General features: G+C 43.0%; 1 protein-coding gene across 1 annotated transcript; it reads right to left on the reverse strand.

Moving 5' to 3' along the window:
* Positions 1-14,458: 14,458 nt before the first annotated feature.
* CD14 (CD14 molecule) lies at positions 14,459-16,063 on the reverse strand. Its single transcript, XM_080920469.1, has 2 exons — positions 15,865-16,063; positions 14,459-15,773 (listed from the first exon to the last, which is right to left on the reverse strand). The coding sequence occupies exons 1-2, from the start codon at positions 15,865-15,867 to the stop codon at positions 14,664-14,666; spliced, it is 1,113 nt and encodes a 370-aa protein (XP_080776595.1). The 5' UTR covers positions 15,868-16,063; the 3' UTR covers positions 14,459-14,663.
* Positions 16,064-19,370: the final 3,307 nt, after the last annotated feature.

Genomic DNA, 19,370 nt, shown 5'->3' on the forward strand with positions numbered 1-19,370 from the left:
GCTGGCGAATGTAGTCCTGACTGGTATGTGACTCATTCCTTTGCTCAGGGTATTGACACCACACACCACTACCTCTGAGTCTCTCAGTAGTCAGAGCCATGATGTGATGGCACAGTGATTGAGCTTGTCAGAATTATTCTATTCTGTAACAAGTTATTGTTGGTAATTTCTTCCTGGGCCTAATTGTAAAAATCAGATTTGTTTTATTTTATGTATGAGGATTTTAGCTACATGTACATATAAATACATACCTATTGAGGGTTTGATGCTTTCAGGGTTCAGAATAGATCTCCTGGAACTGGAGTTACAGGTGGTTGTGAACTACCATGTGGGTGCTAGGAATTGAACCCAGGTCCTCTTCAAGAGCAACAAGTACTCCCAACTGCTGAGGCATTTCTCCAGCCCCTCCTATGCTCAGTTTATAAACCAAACCCCCAATTCTTCTCTGTCTACCACTTAAGTCCTGGGAGTTACAAGCAGATGACACCAGGTCCAGGGCTTTCTGCCTCCTAGACAAGCACTCTACCAACTGAGCTGTAGCTGAGCTCTGCTGGATTTTGTTGCTGCTGCTGTGTTTTGAGACAGGGCATCATAGAGCCCAGACTGGCCTAGAACTCACCGTGTGGCTTCAGATGAACTTGAACTGCTTTACCTTCCTGGATCTTCCTGTTTTCTTTCCCAAGTGATGGATTACAGGCACATGTTTCAACATAGCCCTGGCTGTCCTGGAACTCACTCTGTAGAACAGGCTGTTTTCAGGCTCACAGAGATCCACTTGTCCCTTCTTGCTCCTTCCTCAGTCCCTTGTCTAGGAATTCTAAAGTCTTGCCTCTGTCTCCCTACTCAGCCATTGCCCACAGGCAACTTTATTTACCAATCAAAACCAACTGGGGGCAGGGTCCCTCAGCAGCTTAAGTTTATACATTCAGGGTTGGGGATTTAGCTCAGTGGTAGAGCGCTTGCCTAGCAAGCTCGAGGCCCTGGGTTCGGTCCTCAGCTCTGAAAAAAAAAAAAAAAAAAAAAAAAACAACAACAACAAAAAAAAACAAAAAGTTTATACATTCAGATTCTTGTGCAATTTTCAGGACCAAATTAACACAACACAAGCAGCATTAGACCAAATCCACACCACATTCATCTATAGATTGGATGTTTCCAAGTTTTTGCCATTGAGAATCGCCACACTGCTAAAATATGTGGGAATGTATTTTCCTGAAAAATGCTTCTTAAGGTTTGCTTTTACAAATCAAACTTTGGCGCAACCTACAACCAAATTAGTAATGTGCTTTGCGGCCATGTATAACTAAGCACTTATTCTGCTTCTATACTGTGTATCTAACATGTTTGGAATTACATGACCTCTAGGAAAAATGATGCAACCACCCAGTCTTAGCATATTTTGGACTTCCAATGCCAAGTCCAGGTGAATACACAGTTCTCATTGTACCGGACTCTGTACTTTTCCTCAGTGAGCCACTCATGTCTCTGACTCGGAACAATATGTATATGTGAGATGTGGTGACAACCAGGTCTGAGACCATTCTCTGGAAGCAATTGAAAGTGATGTTCCGCAGGACCCCAAAATGTTGGAAACAACATGTGGGTATAAAGTGATATGTGGTGTGGCTTTGTGTGCTATTCTGAGGTAGATGGTCCAGAAGAATGATTTTATCCCTCATGAGATGCCTTTAAGGTTGATTAAGATAAAAGTTTCTCATTCCTTCTGCTTCCTGTGTTTGCTGTGCTCAATACACAGACAGGATGCTTCTGTTTTTATATTAGATATCACTGAGATTAGACCTTTCTCTTCCAGACTAGACTTTTGGATTAGACTACTGTTAAACGAGAATACGAGAGACCAAAACTGTCCACTCTTGAGGAAATGGCACCAAGAGTTAATCTTTTTTCTTTTATGCACCACAAATATGAACATTTTGGTACAAATTTTTGTTATAAAACACCTTATTTAATTATTTATTTACTTACTTACTTATAGATTCTCATGTGGCCTAAGCTAGCCTTGAATTCAGTACACAGCTGAATATGACCTTGAATTTCTAATCCTTCTTCCACTGTTCCTGCAGTACAAAGATTACAGTTCAGTTTACATGGTGGTGGAAATCAAATCTAGGATTTCTGTATGTTAGACAAGATTTCTATCAACTAAACTATATCCTTAGACTTTTTTTTTGAGACATAGTCTTACTATGTATATAGCTCAGGCTAGCCTAGGACTCATGATTAATTCTTCTACCCTCACTTTCTGAGCATGTCCTCCATGCCAGCTGAATTAGTTTTAAGACATAGTCTGCACCCATCCTCACCCATCTACAAGAAGATAATCTAATTGAGACTATAGTATTTCCTCATTTAATGTTATCAACACCACTTCAGAATCATTGTATATAGACACTGATTATTTCTGAACTCTCACTTCTTTTATAACAATATCTACCACTACCTTACACTACTGTCACATTGTCTTAGTTACTGTTGTTTAAACAATAGGATATGAAACTAGGAAGTATGAGTTTTCTAACGTAGTTCTTTCACCAAACTCAATTCATGTTGACATCAGGCTGCCCCTGTTACTCCCTGTTGCGTAAGCCAGTGGATTTTCATGCTGTTCAAACAGCATTTGACTCTCTCTGTTCTGTGGGCAAAAAGATAGGCAGATGGCTTTGCACCTTTTAGGCACATAAACAACAACATTATGTGGAACCCACGAGGCACAGACTGGTAAATAATTTGTTCATAAATGTGACAGGTTGCCCCCCTGTAATGTATCCAAGTAACTTGGGCCCATGGACATGCTAAAATCTTATTAGAAAATAACCAAAGCAGGGAGTGTTGGCACGTGCTTTTAGTCCCAGAATTCAGGAGGCAGAGGCAGGCAGATCTACATGAGTTTGAGGCCAGCCTGATCTACAGGGTGAGGAGTTCCGGGACACCCAGGGCTACACACTGTCTTGAAAAACAAACAACAAAACAAAAACAAAATTGGAAAACCAAGCCTGAGGACATATCCAACACAGTCACAGGACTGGCCATCAGGGTTCCCATTTGTGGTTTACTAATAAAGACAAAGAGACATCTGTAGGGCATAAAGCTGTTGGCCTGTTTGCTGGGGCAGTCCCTCAGCTAGCCCACCTAACTCAACCCAACTTTCCTGCCAGCAAGCTTCTCCACAGGGCTCTCTCTGTCTCTGTCTCTCTCTGTCTGTTCTACTCCCATTCTGCATCCCCCCCCTTCTCTGCACCAGCCTCAGCTGCCAGCACTTTTTTGTTCAGATGCCACACTTCCTCTTCATACAAAAAAGCTATTAGCACAGGAGGTTTCTCCCTATGGCAGTTTGTCTTTCTTTTTGTGTAGGTGAGGAAGCCACAAACATTTACTTGCTTACTTGGTGCTTCCCAGCACAGCAATTACAATTGAGAATATAGGGACATATCTTCATAGTCAGTCATAATATGTTTAGGGGTAGGTTACCCCAACACAACACTCTAGATTAAAGTAAAAGTGTTACACCAAGGCCTGAGAAATGCTGTGGTGGTTTGTATATCCTCTCAGCCTAAGGGGTGGCACTATTAGAAGGTGTGGCCCTGTTGGAGTGGGTGTGGGTTGTTAGAGTAGGTGTGTCACTGTGGATGTGTGCTTTAAGGCCCTCATCCTACCTGCTTGGAAGCCAGTATTCTGCTAGAAGTCTTCAGATGAAGATATAGAACTCTCAGCTCTTCCTGCGCCATGCCTGCCTGGATGCTGCCATGTTCCCACCTTGATGATAATGGACTGAACCTCTGAACCTGTAAGCCAGACCCAATTACATGTTCTTGTAAGAGTTGCTTTGGTCATGGTGTCTGTTCACAGCAGTAAAACTCTAACTAAGACAGATGTTCATCTATTAAGAGCACTGGCTGCTCTTCCAGAGGATCTGGTTTAGTTTCCACAGCCCACAAGGTGGCTAATAATCAACTATAATTCCAGTTCTAGAAAATCCAATGTCCTCTTATGACCTCCAAGGATACCAGACACACACAGTACACAAAAATACATGCAGGCAAAGCACCATAGACATTAAAATAAAAAGTGGAATTGGGCAGTGGTAGTGCACACCTTTAATCCCAGCACTCAGGAGGCAGAGGCAGGCAGATGTATCAGTTTGAGGTTAGCCTGGTCTACAGATCGAGTTCCAGTATAGCCAAAACAATATAGAGAAACCCTATCTCAAAACAAAACAACGCCCTTACCTGGACTAAACACTGGAGCAAGACATCAAATACTGACTTGGTGATGATGGCCACTGATCTGTCATTTGACAAGGAACTGGGAGACATATCTGTCTGAGGGTTTCTGCTTGACTGAGTACCCACTGTAAATGTGGTCTGTTGTTTGTATTTCTGTTCATTTGTCTACACATTTGTTTATCTAGACCTGGGTCTACCTAATGGAATTGGAGTAAGCCCCTGTGTGAATCCTGGATGAATGTGTATTGTTGCCATGGACACAGTCATAATAAAAGACTTGGACCCATGAGGAAATGACAAAGGCATTTGCCATATGGGCCAAACTTAGAGTTGGCAAAGCCTTTTTCTTAGGGTAACTGTTGCTGTGATGAAACATTATGGCCAAGAGCAACTTGAGGAGAAAAGGGTTTATTTGGCTTTCACATCACTGATTGCCACTGAAGGAAGTTAAGACAAGAACTTGAGCAGGGTAGGAACCTGGAGGCAAGAACTAATGTAGAAACCATGGAGGAGTGCTGCCTACTGGCTTGCTCCTTGTGGCTTGCTCAGACTGGTTTCTTTTAGAACCTGGGACTACCAGTCTAGAAATGACAAAACCCACAATAGGCTGGCCCTCCTCTATCAATCCCTAGTGAAGAAAATATCCAACAGGCTTGCCTGTAGGCTAATTTTATAGAAGCACTCTCAGATTACTATAGCTTGGTCATAAAAATAGCCAGCACACTTTTCTCTGGGCCAAGTATGAGTTTACAGATGATTGATGAACATTTATCATTCTACACAACCTAGAAAGCTACAAAAACTAACAACAGAAGCTTCCTTCTCCTATAGTTAGGTCTTCTCCCAGCCTCACCCCTGTGCTGTACATATACATAATAAACACACTGAGGTTCTGGGTTTCAACCACTAGATGCCACTTCATCAGAGTATTCACAGTTCACCTGACCCTAGTTTTCTGTACCTGTGTCTGAATCTGTCCTTTCTTCATTCTCTTGGTTCCCCTAGTCAGTGTTCCAGGCACCTGCCTTTGGCTCAGTGGTTTCCATTGGTACTGCACCTTACTTTTGCAGCTCAGCATAATTCTGAGCCTTGTTTTCAAAAACAAGATCACAGTCATTTGATTTTACCAATGAAGACTCAGGAACCAGATGCTGTGGTGAAAGCGTGGTAGCTCAGAGAGGCAGAGAAAGCTCCCAGCTGACCTTCCTACCCCACAGTCATCCCAGAAGGAAACCTTTAACCCAGGAGCTAAACAAAGTTAACCCTAGGTCAAGAGGAGGAGCAGGGAGTGAACAGAAGCGAACAGAAAGGAGGGACATTGAGTTGGGGCATGGAGAAGGAGAAAGGGTCAGAACTATAAAGTGAGTTCCTGTCTTGAAAAAATAATACAAAGAACCCGTGTCTACCTCAGGCAATTATCAAGGAAAATCAGAGTTACTTGATAAATTGCAGCCAATGAGCTGGATCCAGCTTACAAATTCATTGTTATTCAATAAATTCTGACAATGTGGAAAGATACAAACATACATGTATTTTTTTTTTTTGCTTTGTTTTGTTTTGTTTGGTGTGCATGGGTTTGTATGTATATGGGTGGTCTGTCTCATGCATATGGAAGCTACAGGTTTGCATTAGGGATATTCCTCTACCAATTTTCTTTTCTTTTTTCAAAGATTTATTTTGGGAGCTGGAGAGATGGCTCAGCGGTTAAGAGCACTGACTGCTCTTCCAGAGGTCCTGAGTTCAAATCCCAGCAACTACATAATGGTTCACAAACATCTGTAATGAGATCTGATACCCTCTTCTGGTGTGTCTGAAGACAGCTATATAAATAAATCTTTTTTAAAAAAATCTATTTATTTATTATATATAAGACACCCCAGGGGCTGGAGAGATGGCTCAGACAGCTACAGTGTACTCATATAGATAAAATAAATAAATCTTTAGAAAAAAGACACACTTATCTGTAAATCAGGCTGGCTTTAAACTCAGAGAAACACTTGCTTCTGCCTCGTAACTGCTAAGATTAAAGTCATGTGCCAGTACCACTTTTCTCTTTTTATTTTACATGCATGAAATATTTGCCTGTATATATATGTATGTGTACCACATGTGTGCCTGGTGTCCAAGGAGGCCAGAGAGGGTATTGGAAATTGGAGTTACAGATGATTGTGAGAAGCCATGAGGGTGCTGGGAAGTGAACCTTGGTCCTCTGCAAGAACAGCAAGTGCTCAACTGCTGAGCTGTCTTTCCAGCTCCATTTTTTACAAGCTCTCTCAACAAGTGTGAAGCTTACTGTTTCAACTGGAATTTATGACCAGTAAACCCTCAAACCCACTCGCCCATGCTATCCGCCACCAGTGCTGAGGTGACGGTTACCTGCTGCCAAGCCTAGTTTTTATGTAGGAGCTGGGGATCCTTGTGATTTTCAGCAAACACTTTACTCAATGAGCAATGAAGTGAAGATTTCTAGTTTCTTTGGAGACTCTATTCTTTTTTTTTTTTTTTTTTTTAATTAATGAGTTTGCTGTAGCTGTCTTCATTGTGAGCCACCATGTGGTTGCTGGGAATTGAACAGAGGACCTCTGAAGGAGCAGTGAGTGCTTTTAACCACTGAGCCATCATCTCTCCAGTCCTTTTTGGAGACTTAGTTTGTATGATGTTGAGGAACTCATTTTTGCTTTAGCTATTTCTACCAATTAATTTTGAAGAACAAAGAAGCAAAGCAGGCTCAGACTAGGTCTAGCACCCCCTACTCCCCCAGAAGGAAACTGCTGGGCCAATAGGTTGGCAATTACTAATTAGAAGTCAGGAGCCAAATGGCTGGCAGTTGCTGATTAAGATATCCTGAGCTTGCTCAAACAATCTTAAGGGGGGCAGTGACAGGGACAGGAGCTGTTATATGAACAAAGCAAACCGTCCAAAGTACCCACCAACCCCACCTCCACCACAATTCGCGGATTTTGGCTATAAAAGGGTGCTCCTCTTGCTACCCAGGGTTCCGACTTCGGCTCTCCTGCGAGTGAGCCTCGGAACCCCGACGCATTGGCTTCAAATACACCTCTTGTTATTACAGCGGTCTATCGTCTAATTGTGCTCTGTGGGTCACGCGTTCCTGAGCCAAGGGATCTTGGATCTTACAACAATGTTGTAAGATCTTGGGATCTTACAACAATGTGATGTTTTCCTGGAAGCAGTCTTATGAGAGGATGTTTTGCTGAAGCAGACACTTGAGAGGATTCGTGATGTTTGGAAAGAGTATAAGTAGAACCCAATAGACAGTGAACGTTTCGCTGGTCTTCATAGATGACACCTTACAATGATTTGTTGGTCTTAGCTGATTTTGTCATAACTTCGTAGAGAGAAATGTACCAAAGAACTTCTCATTGTATTCTGGCTGCTTCTTGCCACTTCCATGGTCAATTCGGTAGACTCTCTCAGCTACTTCTGGATCCAGCTGCTGCTACTGATTGGTGTTTGGTGTCTGCTGTTTGGACTGGATTGCCATTACTGATTCTCATTGGATGCTTTAAACTGGACTGCTGACAATGAAGATTGGAATCACCCTGAAGAACTACTTTTAAACAGGTCCAAATCTTCCTTGTTCCATTAACATCTCTCCCGACCTCTGGAAGCTAGAAGAGAGATTGAAGCATTAAAGAACCCTAATTAAAATAGGTTTTGAAAACTCTAAGCCTAAAGAGCAATCTTCCCAGCCCACTTTGTTTTTTGAAATTAAGTCATACTTTCCATGATGAATTATCATGACCTGAACCTCTAATAAACTGTTGACTAGAGGGTTTGAAAACATCCGTTCTTGGGCTGTTGCTCATCTTAGGGCAAAAGATATCTAACCTTTGATCAGCAAATGTGGTCTCAGCTCACATTTTTCTGTACACTTCATGACCACATGGAGAAACGTTCTAGATTTTTCTTTGGTTGGATGTTTTTCATCAAAGGGGTTTAGATTTTACCAAAAGTTTCTTTTGAATCTATTCAAATAATCATAGGAAAAATGTTCCTTTGATGTGGGGTATTGCGTTGGTTTGAAGAAGTTAAGCCAATCTGAGTGTAGTGGCTCACTCCTTTAATCTCAGCTCTCAGGATCTCTGAGTTTGAGGCCAGTCTGTCTACAGAGTGAGCTCAAGGACAGCCAGGGATATGCAGAAAGAACCTGTCTTGAACACAACAAACAAACAAGAAACAAGAAGGAGGAGGAGAAGAGAAAAAAAGAAAAGAAAACTAGTAACTTAAGAAATGTCTTGCTGGGAGTGGTGACACAGATCTAGCACCCAGGATGTAGAAGCAAGCTTTCCTGTTTGAGGGCAGCCTAATTACAAAACATGGCCTCAAAAAGTTTTGCCACAATGATTTAAATCAGGGCACAAATGTTCCTGATTTGATTTTAAATGGCTTAAAAATACCTTTAAAAGATCTGGGGGAATGTGCATTAGAAAAGTGGTTGGAGTGTATAGGTTGGAAGGAATAGAATGAAACAGAACAAAAAATGAACTTGTTTTCAGGGTAAAACTTCTGGGAGTTGAGAAAAAAAAAAAAAAAAAAAAAAAAAAAAAAAAAAAAAAAAAAACTAGGGTATATGAGCTCCAGATGCCAGAAAGCAAAAGAAGAAGCTAGAAGGAAACAGATCTTGGCTCAGAAAATCCTATGACCACATTTCACCCTTCAGCAGAAAAACAGCCATCCCACATCAGATATCTGGCCACAGAGTGCCATTGTGGAACCCCCACTTCTCTTAATCCTGTCTCCTTTCTTTCTTCACTTCCTTCCTTCGCTTCCTTCCATCGCTGTGAGGGTGTGCTACTCAGCCTTGCTCTATCAGTTCAGATTTCTCAATCTTGGGTCTTCTCTGAGATGCCTTGCACTTCTCATTTCAATCTTAGATGAATACATTTTCTCTCTAGGCTGCTGGGTGCTGTCCAGAAAAACAGATATCACATGTCTTGACACTGGGAGCAGTCTCTCTAATCTCCAAAGTCAGCTAGGAAAGTCTTGGTCTGCTTTGGCATATGTGCTATTTAGTATTGTTTTGTATGTCTTCACTATAGCAATACCCATCCCTAAACCCATTTTTCTCATTACTCCCTTCCAGTAAAGGATGGAGTACTTTCTGGGATTCACAGCTTCAGGGGCTGACTAAGGGAGACTCCTGATCTCATTGAACTTTGTTGTTTATCACAGTTGCTTGACCACTTTACTTCCCACTGATGCAGGTGCCAGCTCACACTTCATAGACAGGGGAAACCTCACGGAGAAAACTGAAGATGGCTCACATATGTTACAGTAAGAATAGATGCTGTTGAGTGGGAGAGATGGCTCAGTGCTTAAGAGAACTGGCTGCTCTTCCAAAGGTCCTGAGTTTGAGTCCCAGTAACCACATGGTGGCTCACAACCATCTATAATGAGATGTGATACCCTCTTCTGTCACGCAGGCATATCTGCAAATAGATCACTCATATACATAAATAAATACATTTTTAAAACAATAAATGAATAGATGCCAGAATTAAAAGAAATATTAGGGTTATAACTGCAGGGTTTAGAGCACTAATAAAGACGTGTAAGAGAGCTTGTCATTAGGTGCAAGATAGTCAAGCTAAATAGATAAGGGGACAAGGACAATCTTTACCCCTCTTCCACCTTACCCCCACTCTAAAATCCTTGAGGGACATATGCAAGGCACTATTGTACTTTTATATAGTTTTGCTTTTAATACAGCTAATTGTAACTGACTCAATTGTAAGTAAAGATCTCCTAGTAAGAAGCTTCCACCCAGGAGGCACTAAATAACCAAGAAAGACAACAACCACATCTTAGAAGATGGGATAAAGTTAACTGTCTGCCATGGTAAAATTATAAGCTGAACCTATGAATGTAAGAACAAAGTCCCTTAGTAAAATTATCAGCAACTGAGTCAATTTCAAGTTCAGAGGGAAGTAACACTGGCTGAATGTTAGACTAATAGATTGAAAATTAGTCAAAGCTTGAGATGAAGATGATCAGAGAAGGTTTCAAGCATTCATAACCGGGTAGGCACGAGCAACACACAGCCATCTTCCTGGTCGGGCCAGGCAGACATACATAGAGTGAACCCCTGATATCACTGAAATTAACCAGTCTTAACAGAGACTGCTTCAGCTATGTATAGTTTCTGCCATTACTCTATAAAATCCCTTCACAAAGGAAAGTTAATGGTTTTCTCTCCCTGGACACCCCTCCCACTTTTGAATAGTTTCTCTCTTTTCCTCAATTTCTCTTTTTTTTTCTTTCTTTCTTTCTTTCTTTCTTTCTTTCTTTCTTTCTTGTTTTTGTTTTTGTTTTTGTTTCTAAGACAGGGTCTCTCTATGTAGGCTGTCCTGGAACTCTCCATGTAGACCAGGATCCCCTGGAACTGGAACTACAGACAGTTATGCAACACTGTGTGGGTTTTAGTGCAGGCTCACATCTTCCTCACATTTTATATTCCCATCTTGGTCTATAAAGGGATAAAGAGACCAGATGTGTGGGCTCTTGGTATCTTTTCTGATAATCCTATTGGATTAGGTCCCACCCTTAAGATTAGCCTAATTATTTCCTTGGGAACCTCATTTCCAAATATTGATACTCTGTGGGTTACAGTGTCAACAGATGAGGCTTTTTTTTTTTTGAAACAGTGTTCTACAATGTAGCTCAGAATTCAGGATTCCCCTGACTCTGCCTCCTGAGTGCTAGAGATACAGGTATGTGCCACCATGCCTAGCTTTCTTTCTTTTTTAATTTATTTATTCATTAAATATAAGTACACTGTAGCTGTCTTCAGACACACCAGAAGAGGGCATCAGATCTCATTACAGATGGTTGTGAGCCACCATGTGGCTGCTGGGATTTGAACTCAGGACCTCTGGAAGAGCAGTCAGCGCTCTTAACCACTGAACCATCTCTCCAGCCCTCATGCCCAGCTTTCAATGCATAAATCTCATTGGGAATCTTTTTAAAAAAACCATAATCTCATGTATTCTAGGCTAGCCTCAGGTTCACTATGTAACCAAAGATAACCTTAAACTCTTTAATCCTCTTGCTTCTGTCCTTGAATGTTGGGATTACAGGGTTTCTGTAGCAACCCTTGTGCAGCACTCAGGGCTTTGCTGGGCAAGCACTCTACCAACTAAGCTATGAAACATATCCCAACAGGGCACAACTGTTTAATTCATAGCAACTATATCTGAATAGAAGGGACATCTATTTTATTCCTGCTCGTTTCCCAGGGTTTAGTGCAGTTCAGTGTGCCATGGGATGAGTACTTAAATGTATAAATGTATCCAGCTTCCTTGCCTTTGGTCTTAACTTTTTCTAACCACATGAAACTCAGTTTTGTTTGTCTACTTTCAGTTTCTGAAATGGTGACCATTTTATGCCTGGCATGTGTTACGGGATATTTGATCACATTGTGAACCCTGAAATTGTCAACCAGAGAAAAAAAATCTGTTTCTTGTTGAGGTATGGCTTAGTCCATACTTTTAACTCAAGAGCTTTCTGTAAACAAGAGCTAAATAAAGTCAATACTAGGTCAAGAGGTGGAGCAAGTAAGCAGTTGACGGGGATCAAACATAAGAAAACCCAGGAAAGAGAAAGGAGAGTCTTTGAGTTGAAGGGTATTTAAGACATGGTGGAGGAGAAAGAACGGTTTTCTTCTGGGGGGTCATCTGGGAGCTTTCTTTGCTTCTCTGAGCTAGCAGGCTTCTACCACAGAATCTGGCTCCCGAGTATTCATTTGGCAAATCAAACGTTTGAGATTTTGTTTTTATAAATAACAAGGATGTTTCATTTTTTGCAATTCCTTCCAAGATGGAGTTGATTCTTCCCTTTCCTTGGATTACAACCCTTTTATGCTTGCCAGTCTAACCAGATTGGGGGTTGTGTGAAAGGGCAATGTGTTTATAGTTTATTTCTGTATGCAGGTAAAGTGTGACCAAACTGTTCAAATGTAAGAAACTGTCTTGAGATGACCAATTTTCTGATACTAACTATTCCTAAGGAATGAGCTGTTGTCTTGCTTACCAATGTGAACGTCAATTTGGAAGGGCCATCCTCACGTTTATAACCAGAACAACAGATCACTAGTTTGAAGACAGACTGCCTCACCTACTTCCAAAACCCAAATCTCTTCGTGCATATTTATAAGTGTTGCATATTTCTCTTAACCCAGTTATCTTCCAGATAATTGAGACAGGGCTATTAGGTTTATTTAACAAATTTAAGGTACAACAATTGAGCAGCATTAATCTATTTTCATCCTCTAAACTAATCTGGCTACCTCTCAGCCAAAATTCTTGAGATATTCTCATGGTAGTGTTGATCTGGGTCTCTCTGTTCTTATGGTAGCCCCTGGACCCTTTCCTTGGGGAATATCCACTTCCTCTCTTTTGCCTGGCTTGGAGGAAGTCCAGTCCTTTTCGCTCCTCTGCTCAGTCATTGGCTGATCAGCTTCTTTATTGACCAATCAGGGGATAATTGTGGCGCAACGTTTAAACGTTAAGACAGAAGATTTTCAGAATAAGATTGCAACCAGATTTGGGGGAGGGGCACAGAAACCGACGTTTGAATCCTACACAAATCCCCCATCATTGGGTGAGGGTTTGACAAGGTGAAAGTCATAGAAGTTAAAACTCAAAGTTCATGTAGGACAAGAGACATCTCTGCCCCCCCACCCCGGTGTTGAAGAGAAAGGAAGAATATAAGAAAATGGCTGGAGGTTTGGCTCTTGAAAGTTGGGGGTTGGATGACCCTCTCACAAGGATCACTTAAGATCATCAGAAAACACAGATATTTATATCACGATTCATAACAGTCGCCAAAATTACAGTTATGAATTAGCCACAAAAATAATTTTAGAGTTGGGGGTCACCGTCATGTAGATGAGTGTGGTTGATATGCAGGTGAAGACAGGCACAAGATAAGCAAGGCCTGTGATTGGACACTGAAAAGTAAGGCGGGGACAGAGTTTTGGAAAGGCAGGAGAGACAGGAGAGAGGGAAGAAGCCAAGATGGAGGAGGAAGATGCTCCATCTCCGTGTGGCTTTAAATAGCCACAGGTAGCTATGAATATCTTATAAGGGAGAAACTATTTTAGGACAATTTGTTTTATCTAGGTGGGCAGTTTATACCAATATCAATTGGCTCTGAGTTTATTGTGTGGACATTTTGTGGAGCAGGAATTTATTGACTTAAATTTGATTGATAAATTACAAGTTTCTAGAGTTCTGATTCTACCAGGTTGCTGGGAATGTAGCTAGAGTTCGCAGCACAGAGCCAGCTGGGACAGGGCAGCTGCTCCCGGGATGAGTAGCGGGAGGCTGACTGGGATGAAAATTGGGAACTTAGCAAGTCGGGTGGAGACATTTTTTTGCTGACTGAGATGAAAATACCCCGCAAATGCCATGTGTCTCTACGATGCCGGCGACAGTGAGGGTTGGCGTGTACATTTTCTATTTTTACCGCTACACATGAGGAACTGTATTAAAAGTCTCAGTATTAGGAAGGTTGAGAAACACTGATTTAGGGGATCAGTTATAGAGTTCATGATCATCATGGTAGGAAATGTGGCAGCTGGCATGGTGAGGTCTTACCCGTATCTTGATCACAAAGCACAAGGCTGAGAGCTAACTGGAAGTGGCCTGAACTTTTGAAATCTCCAAGCCCCGCCTCCTCAACCTCCGCCAACAAGCAACAAGGCCGCACCTCCTAATTCTTTTACCACTCAGTTTCACCAACTGGGGAATCTAGTATTTATACATGTGAGCCTGTGGGTCCATTCTCTTTCAAACCTTCTCAATTTCCATTCAGTTATCCTTTAACTATATATTCATCATCCTCCACAGCTCGAGCTAGAGAAGACGTCTCAGCAGTTCTTCTCTTGAGAAAAATAGGATTTCTAAGGAGACGGAGAATGTTTAAGAATGAATTCCTCATTTAGTACTGAGCCTGGCGTACAGAAGGTACTCAGTAAAGATGTGTGGAGTGAGTGGCCTGGACTCACGGTTCAGGATTATTTAAACTGGGTATTTGAGAGGCAGAGACAGACAGATCTTCCCGAGTTTGAGGCCAGTTTGAGCTAGATTCTGTCTCAAAACCAAACCAAACTAAACCAAACAACAACAAAACCCAAACAAACAAAACCAACAAACGCATAGTTGTTTTAAAAACATTTTATTTGTGGGCAGAGATAGACAGCTTTCAGAAGGGGTGAGTTCTTTCCTTTGGTGTGGATCCTGAGATCAAAATCAGGGCTCAAGCTTGGTAGCTTTTACCCTCTGAGCCATCTTAACTGTCTTTCTTTCCTTACATCGTGGATTGAGATTTTAATAAAGTTAAAGCAGAGAATTCATTAACCAGGACCCACAGAAGCAAGAAGGATGTAAATGTTCCTTAAACAAAGAGGCGACCTCCTAGGAGCAAAGCCAGAGCTCCTGACAGGCTCACTGCTAGGGATGAACAAGCTGCAGCTGTGACTGCACCAGAGTTATACTTCTCTGAGTGGGATTCAGAGTCCAGAAAGGGATTTCCTTTAAGAGACAGGTTCTCCACTTCAGGCAGCTCATCTGGCCTAGGTTTCCTATCCAGCCTGTTGTAACTGAGATCAAGCGTGCTGAGCTTGGCTGGCAGCCCTTTGGGTACCTGCTCCAGTCCAGTGAAAGACAGATTGAGCGAGTTTAGCTGACTAGGCCAGACACAGCTCAGAGCGCTCGCTGTATCCCGCAGTGAATTGTGACTAAGGTCCAGTCCTTGCAGCTGCACACTTGCTGCGGCCAGTGCAGAGCACACGCCACTGGGCGTCTCCATCCCCGCGTTGCGCAGCGCTAAAACTTGGAGGGTCGGGAACTTGTGCGGACAGAGGACCGAGATCAGACCTCTCTCGCCCAATTCAGGGTTGTCAGACAGGTCTAAGGTGGCAAGGGCAGGGAAGACGCCGACCCGTTCGCAGGAAAAGTTGAGCGAGTGTGCTTGGGTAATACTCAGTACCTTGAGTCCAGGCTTTAGCCACTGCTGCAGTTCTGAGAGCCAGGTGTCCCTTGTTGCCCACGACACGTTGCGGAGGCTCAAGGTGTTGAGATCCGGTCCGCTGGCTTCCAGAAGCGGCGGCGACGCGGGGCCGGTTACCTCGAGGTTTTCAAATGTCAGTTCCCGGAGACCTGAATATCCGAGCACGCGCAGGGCTCCGAAAACAATCCGAGTGGGAACCCGCGCGGCCCGCACGAAGAGCCGCTTCAAGGGCAGAGACTTAATAACATCAGTGTACTGTCCCAGATCTGCTTCTGTGTCCACATGCTTTAGAAGGTGTTCTAGGCTGCGGCCTCCGCCGTAGAGCTCCACCTCTGTCGCCCCAGCACACGAGAAAGCGCTGGACCAACTCGGCTGTGGATCTGAGTAGTTGCAGGAGCAGCGGACACCTTCCTCGTCTAGTTCACAGGGTTCTGCTGTGGCGGGAGAGGCATGCACCAGCGTCGGAAGCAACAGCAACAAGCCGAGCACACGCTCCTGAGGAGAAAGAAGGGGTCAGGGAGACTCCAGCCATTCCCCGAGATTCCTCAGGTTGGCCCCAGTTCCACCTCCAGACAGTCTGACTCACCATGGTCCGTAGATTCTGAGCAGCCCAGACAGGCTCCGAGAAAGGCTTCAGTTTCTTTCCTTTACGGCGATGTTCTCTGGCTTTCGGGTCCCACGGGCTTGTTTGACCAACTTGGCAGCCCCTTTAAGTTTATGTAATCCTGGGATGTTACCCTGTCCCTTCCTCTGTGAACTCCAACTGCTTCTCCTCTTCCTCCTAACAGTTCTACTCACTTCTAGTAAATATTGCAACGAAGTGTTTTGCAGGGAGGGACGAAAACAGGAAGGATTCTAAGTGGCATTAGGGCATTCTGTGCCAGGGGGATGACCTATGCGCCCCAGGCTTGCCTGGTACGTACAGGAAAAGGCTGAATCACACCAGTGCTTTGGGTCGGTACGCTGTTGCTCAGCCCCGTCGATTCAGCTCCAGTTTCCCCTAGTCTTAGTTACTAGCAATTTCCCACCGTCCAAATCCAAGCCTTTGATTTTCTTTGAGTGTAATTGGACATTTGTGGAAATAACTGTGAACTTATCTGTGGATTCCAGAGGGAGAATAAAGCTCAAGGTTGAGAGTTAGTATGAAAAACAGTTCTCCCTTCTCCCCATCTTATTCCGTTGTTTATTTATTCCCTTTTCTCCCATTCTCTATCTCTCCTTTCTCCCCATGATCTCTCACTCTAGAGCCCAGTCTAGCCTAGCCTGGAACTCCTGATTTTCCTCCTGCCTCTGCCTCCCAAATGCTAGGATTATAGGTGTGAACCACCATGTCCAGTTTGTTCAATACTTTTCTTTAAAAAGCTAGCTAGGATAGTGGGGTGTGCCTTTAATTCCAGCATTTAGGAGGCAGAGGCAGGCCAGCTGGAGTTCAGGGTCAACCTGGCCTATGGAGTTCCAGGACAGCTAGGTAGGACTAAAGAGAGACCTTGTTTTAAAAACAAAACAAAGCAAACTGTGGTATTCGATAGTGACACATCGGCCAAACCACACTGCACAGCCTTCCAAAAATTGGGAAGCAAGGTTTACCATTATCATAGTCATCCTTAGTTTTTTAGAAGGTTTCACTATATGGTCCTGGCCATTCTGGAACTCACTATGTAGACCAAGCTAGCCTAGAATTTACAGAAATTCATCTGCCTCCACCTTCTGGGATTAAAAGCATGTCTCACTATGCCCAACTACAGCAAGGTTTTTTCTAAAGCAGTTCTTGACCAATTTGGCAGCCCCTGTAAATTTATGTAATCCTGGAATGTCACCCTGTCCCTTCCTCTGTGAACTCTAGTTGCCTTCCTACTTCTCTCCCTCCTAACAGCTCTACTCACTTCTAGTAAATACTGCAATGAAGTGTTTAGCGGGAAGGGATGGACACTGTGCCTGACACTCCAGATGACCTCACTGTTTTGTTGTCTTGACCAAGAAATTCAGAGTGCCTTCAACAGTCTGTCTTTGTTAGATGTAATTTTTTTTTTCTGAACCCAATCAGGAGATTTGGGCATTAATAAAGGTATTTAAGTTGTTAAAACACAAAAGAAAAACCAATGACAGGCCTTAAGCTTCCAACCGTCAAACAAACTTCCTATGACACAGACATATTTAGGAGGAAGCTCTTTCCTTTACTCTCCATCTTGAGGCTGCCACAGTCCTTCTTGTTACGTAGGTAAGTACTTTCATAAATGGACCATTCTAGCATCTGCTGCTTCTTTCTTTGGAAACCCACTGACCCCATCTCTAAAAGGTTGGAGGTGCCCCGCTATGAGAACTCCCTTGCATCTGTCTCTGGGGGTGGGGGGTAATTCCAGCTTCCAATTAGGCCTGAGAGAAGCATTTTCCATCTGTACTTTGCTTTCTCATTTTCTCAGCCAAGAACAATTCCAGTGAACTTGACAATTAGAGCTGGACTATGCTGAATGAGAATTCACTAGTACATCACTCATTTTGATAGAGGAAACCAGTGTCCCACAGGTGGAAGACTGCAACTACACAATTATAACAACCTGTACAGGTTTGTCCCCAGACTTCTGGGAAAAATCCTACTTAGAATTGTGTGTGTGTGTGTGTGTGTGTGTGTGTGTGTGTGTGTGTGTGTTGCATGCTCTTATGCAGATCAGAGGATGACACTGCTGTTTCCACCTGTCACTCTTATCCTTACTCGTTTGCTTTTATTCTCTCATTTATTACATCCTGACCAGAGTTTTCCCCTCCCTCTCTCCTCCCAATTCCTCCCCCTCACAACCCCCCACACTTTTTTTTTTTTTTTAAGACAAGATCTTTAAGTTCTGTCTGCCTCTGCCTCCTGGATCCTGGGATTACAGGCAGGTGCCACCTTGCCTGATGAAGGTATTTTATTGCCACAGAAGTGTTAATTGATGAGTAGCTGCATGTCTGCTCTCAATCCCAACAAGGAAACCTCAGAGCATACCGCCTACTGTATATCCTGTTGAGCATTCCCTATATTCCCTGAATCATGCCTCAAATCCAGGCCAGGTCACTGTGTCATCCTTGATGAGTTTCACTAAGCATAGCAGACTATATACATAACTAAGAGCTGAGGCCGTGAGACTTGGGCAAGTTTCTTGACCTTAGATATCTGGGTTCTTATTTTTGAGTGTTTGTGTGTTGTGCACATGTGTACATGTGGAGGACAGAGGTTGACATTCAATGTCTTCTATTGCTCTTGCTCTTATTTGTCTAAAACATGGTCTCTCATTTTAGCTATATTGGTATGATAGCTTGCATATGCTTGGCCCAGGGAGTGGAACTATTAGAAGGTGTGGCATTACTGAAGGAAGTGTGTCCCTGTGGGGATGGGCTTGGAGATACTTCTAGCTGCCTGAGGATGCTCAGTCTGTTCCTGGCTTCTAGATGTAGAACTCTCAGCTCCTCCTGCATTAAGCCTGCCTGGATGCTGTCATGCTCTCACCTTGATGATAATGGACTGAACCTCTGAACCTGTAAGCCAGCCCCGATTAAATATTGTCATTCTAAGACTTGCCTTGGTCACGGTGTCTGTTCACAGTAATAAAACCCCAACGAATAGCTGGAGAAATGGCTCAGCAGTTAAGAGCACTAACTGCTCTTCCAGAGTTCAATTCCCAGCAACCACATTATGACTCACAATCATCTGTAATAGGATCCGATATCCTCTACTGGTATGTCTGAAGAGCTTCAGTGTAGCTCACATACATAAAATAAATACATAAATAATTTATTAAGAAGGTATGTACCACCACACCTGGATCTGGTACTTGCTTTGTCCCAGATGACCTTGACCTTAGAGATCTTCTTACTTAGTGTCCTAAGATTTGTAGCCATTATGCCTCTAAATCTCCATGCCATGATCCAGGTCTGAAACTTGCATTTCCCAGCCTCAAGATCAGGATCACAGGTGAGCCTTCCAATTCTGGATTGTGATTCATTCCAAATATAGTCAAGTTGGCAACCAGGAATAGCCACTACAGGTCTCAGGCAGCTTCAATGTTACATCTTTTTGTTTCAATGTCTGGGATCCACACATTATCTTCTGGGATCCTC

Source organism: Micromys minutus, assembly GCF_963924665.1.
Source record: "Micromys minutus genome assembly, chromosome: 8".
NCBI lineage: Eukaryota > Metazoa > Chordata > Mammalia > Rodentia > Muridae > Micromys > Micromys minutus.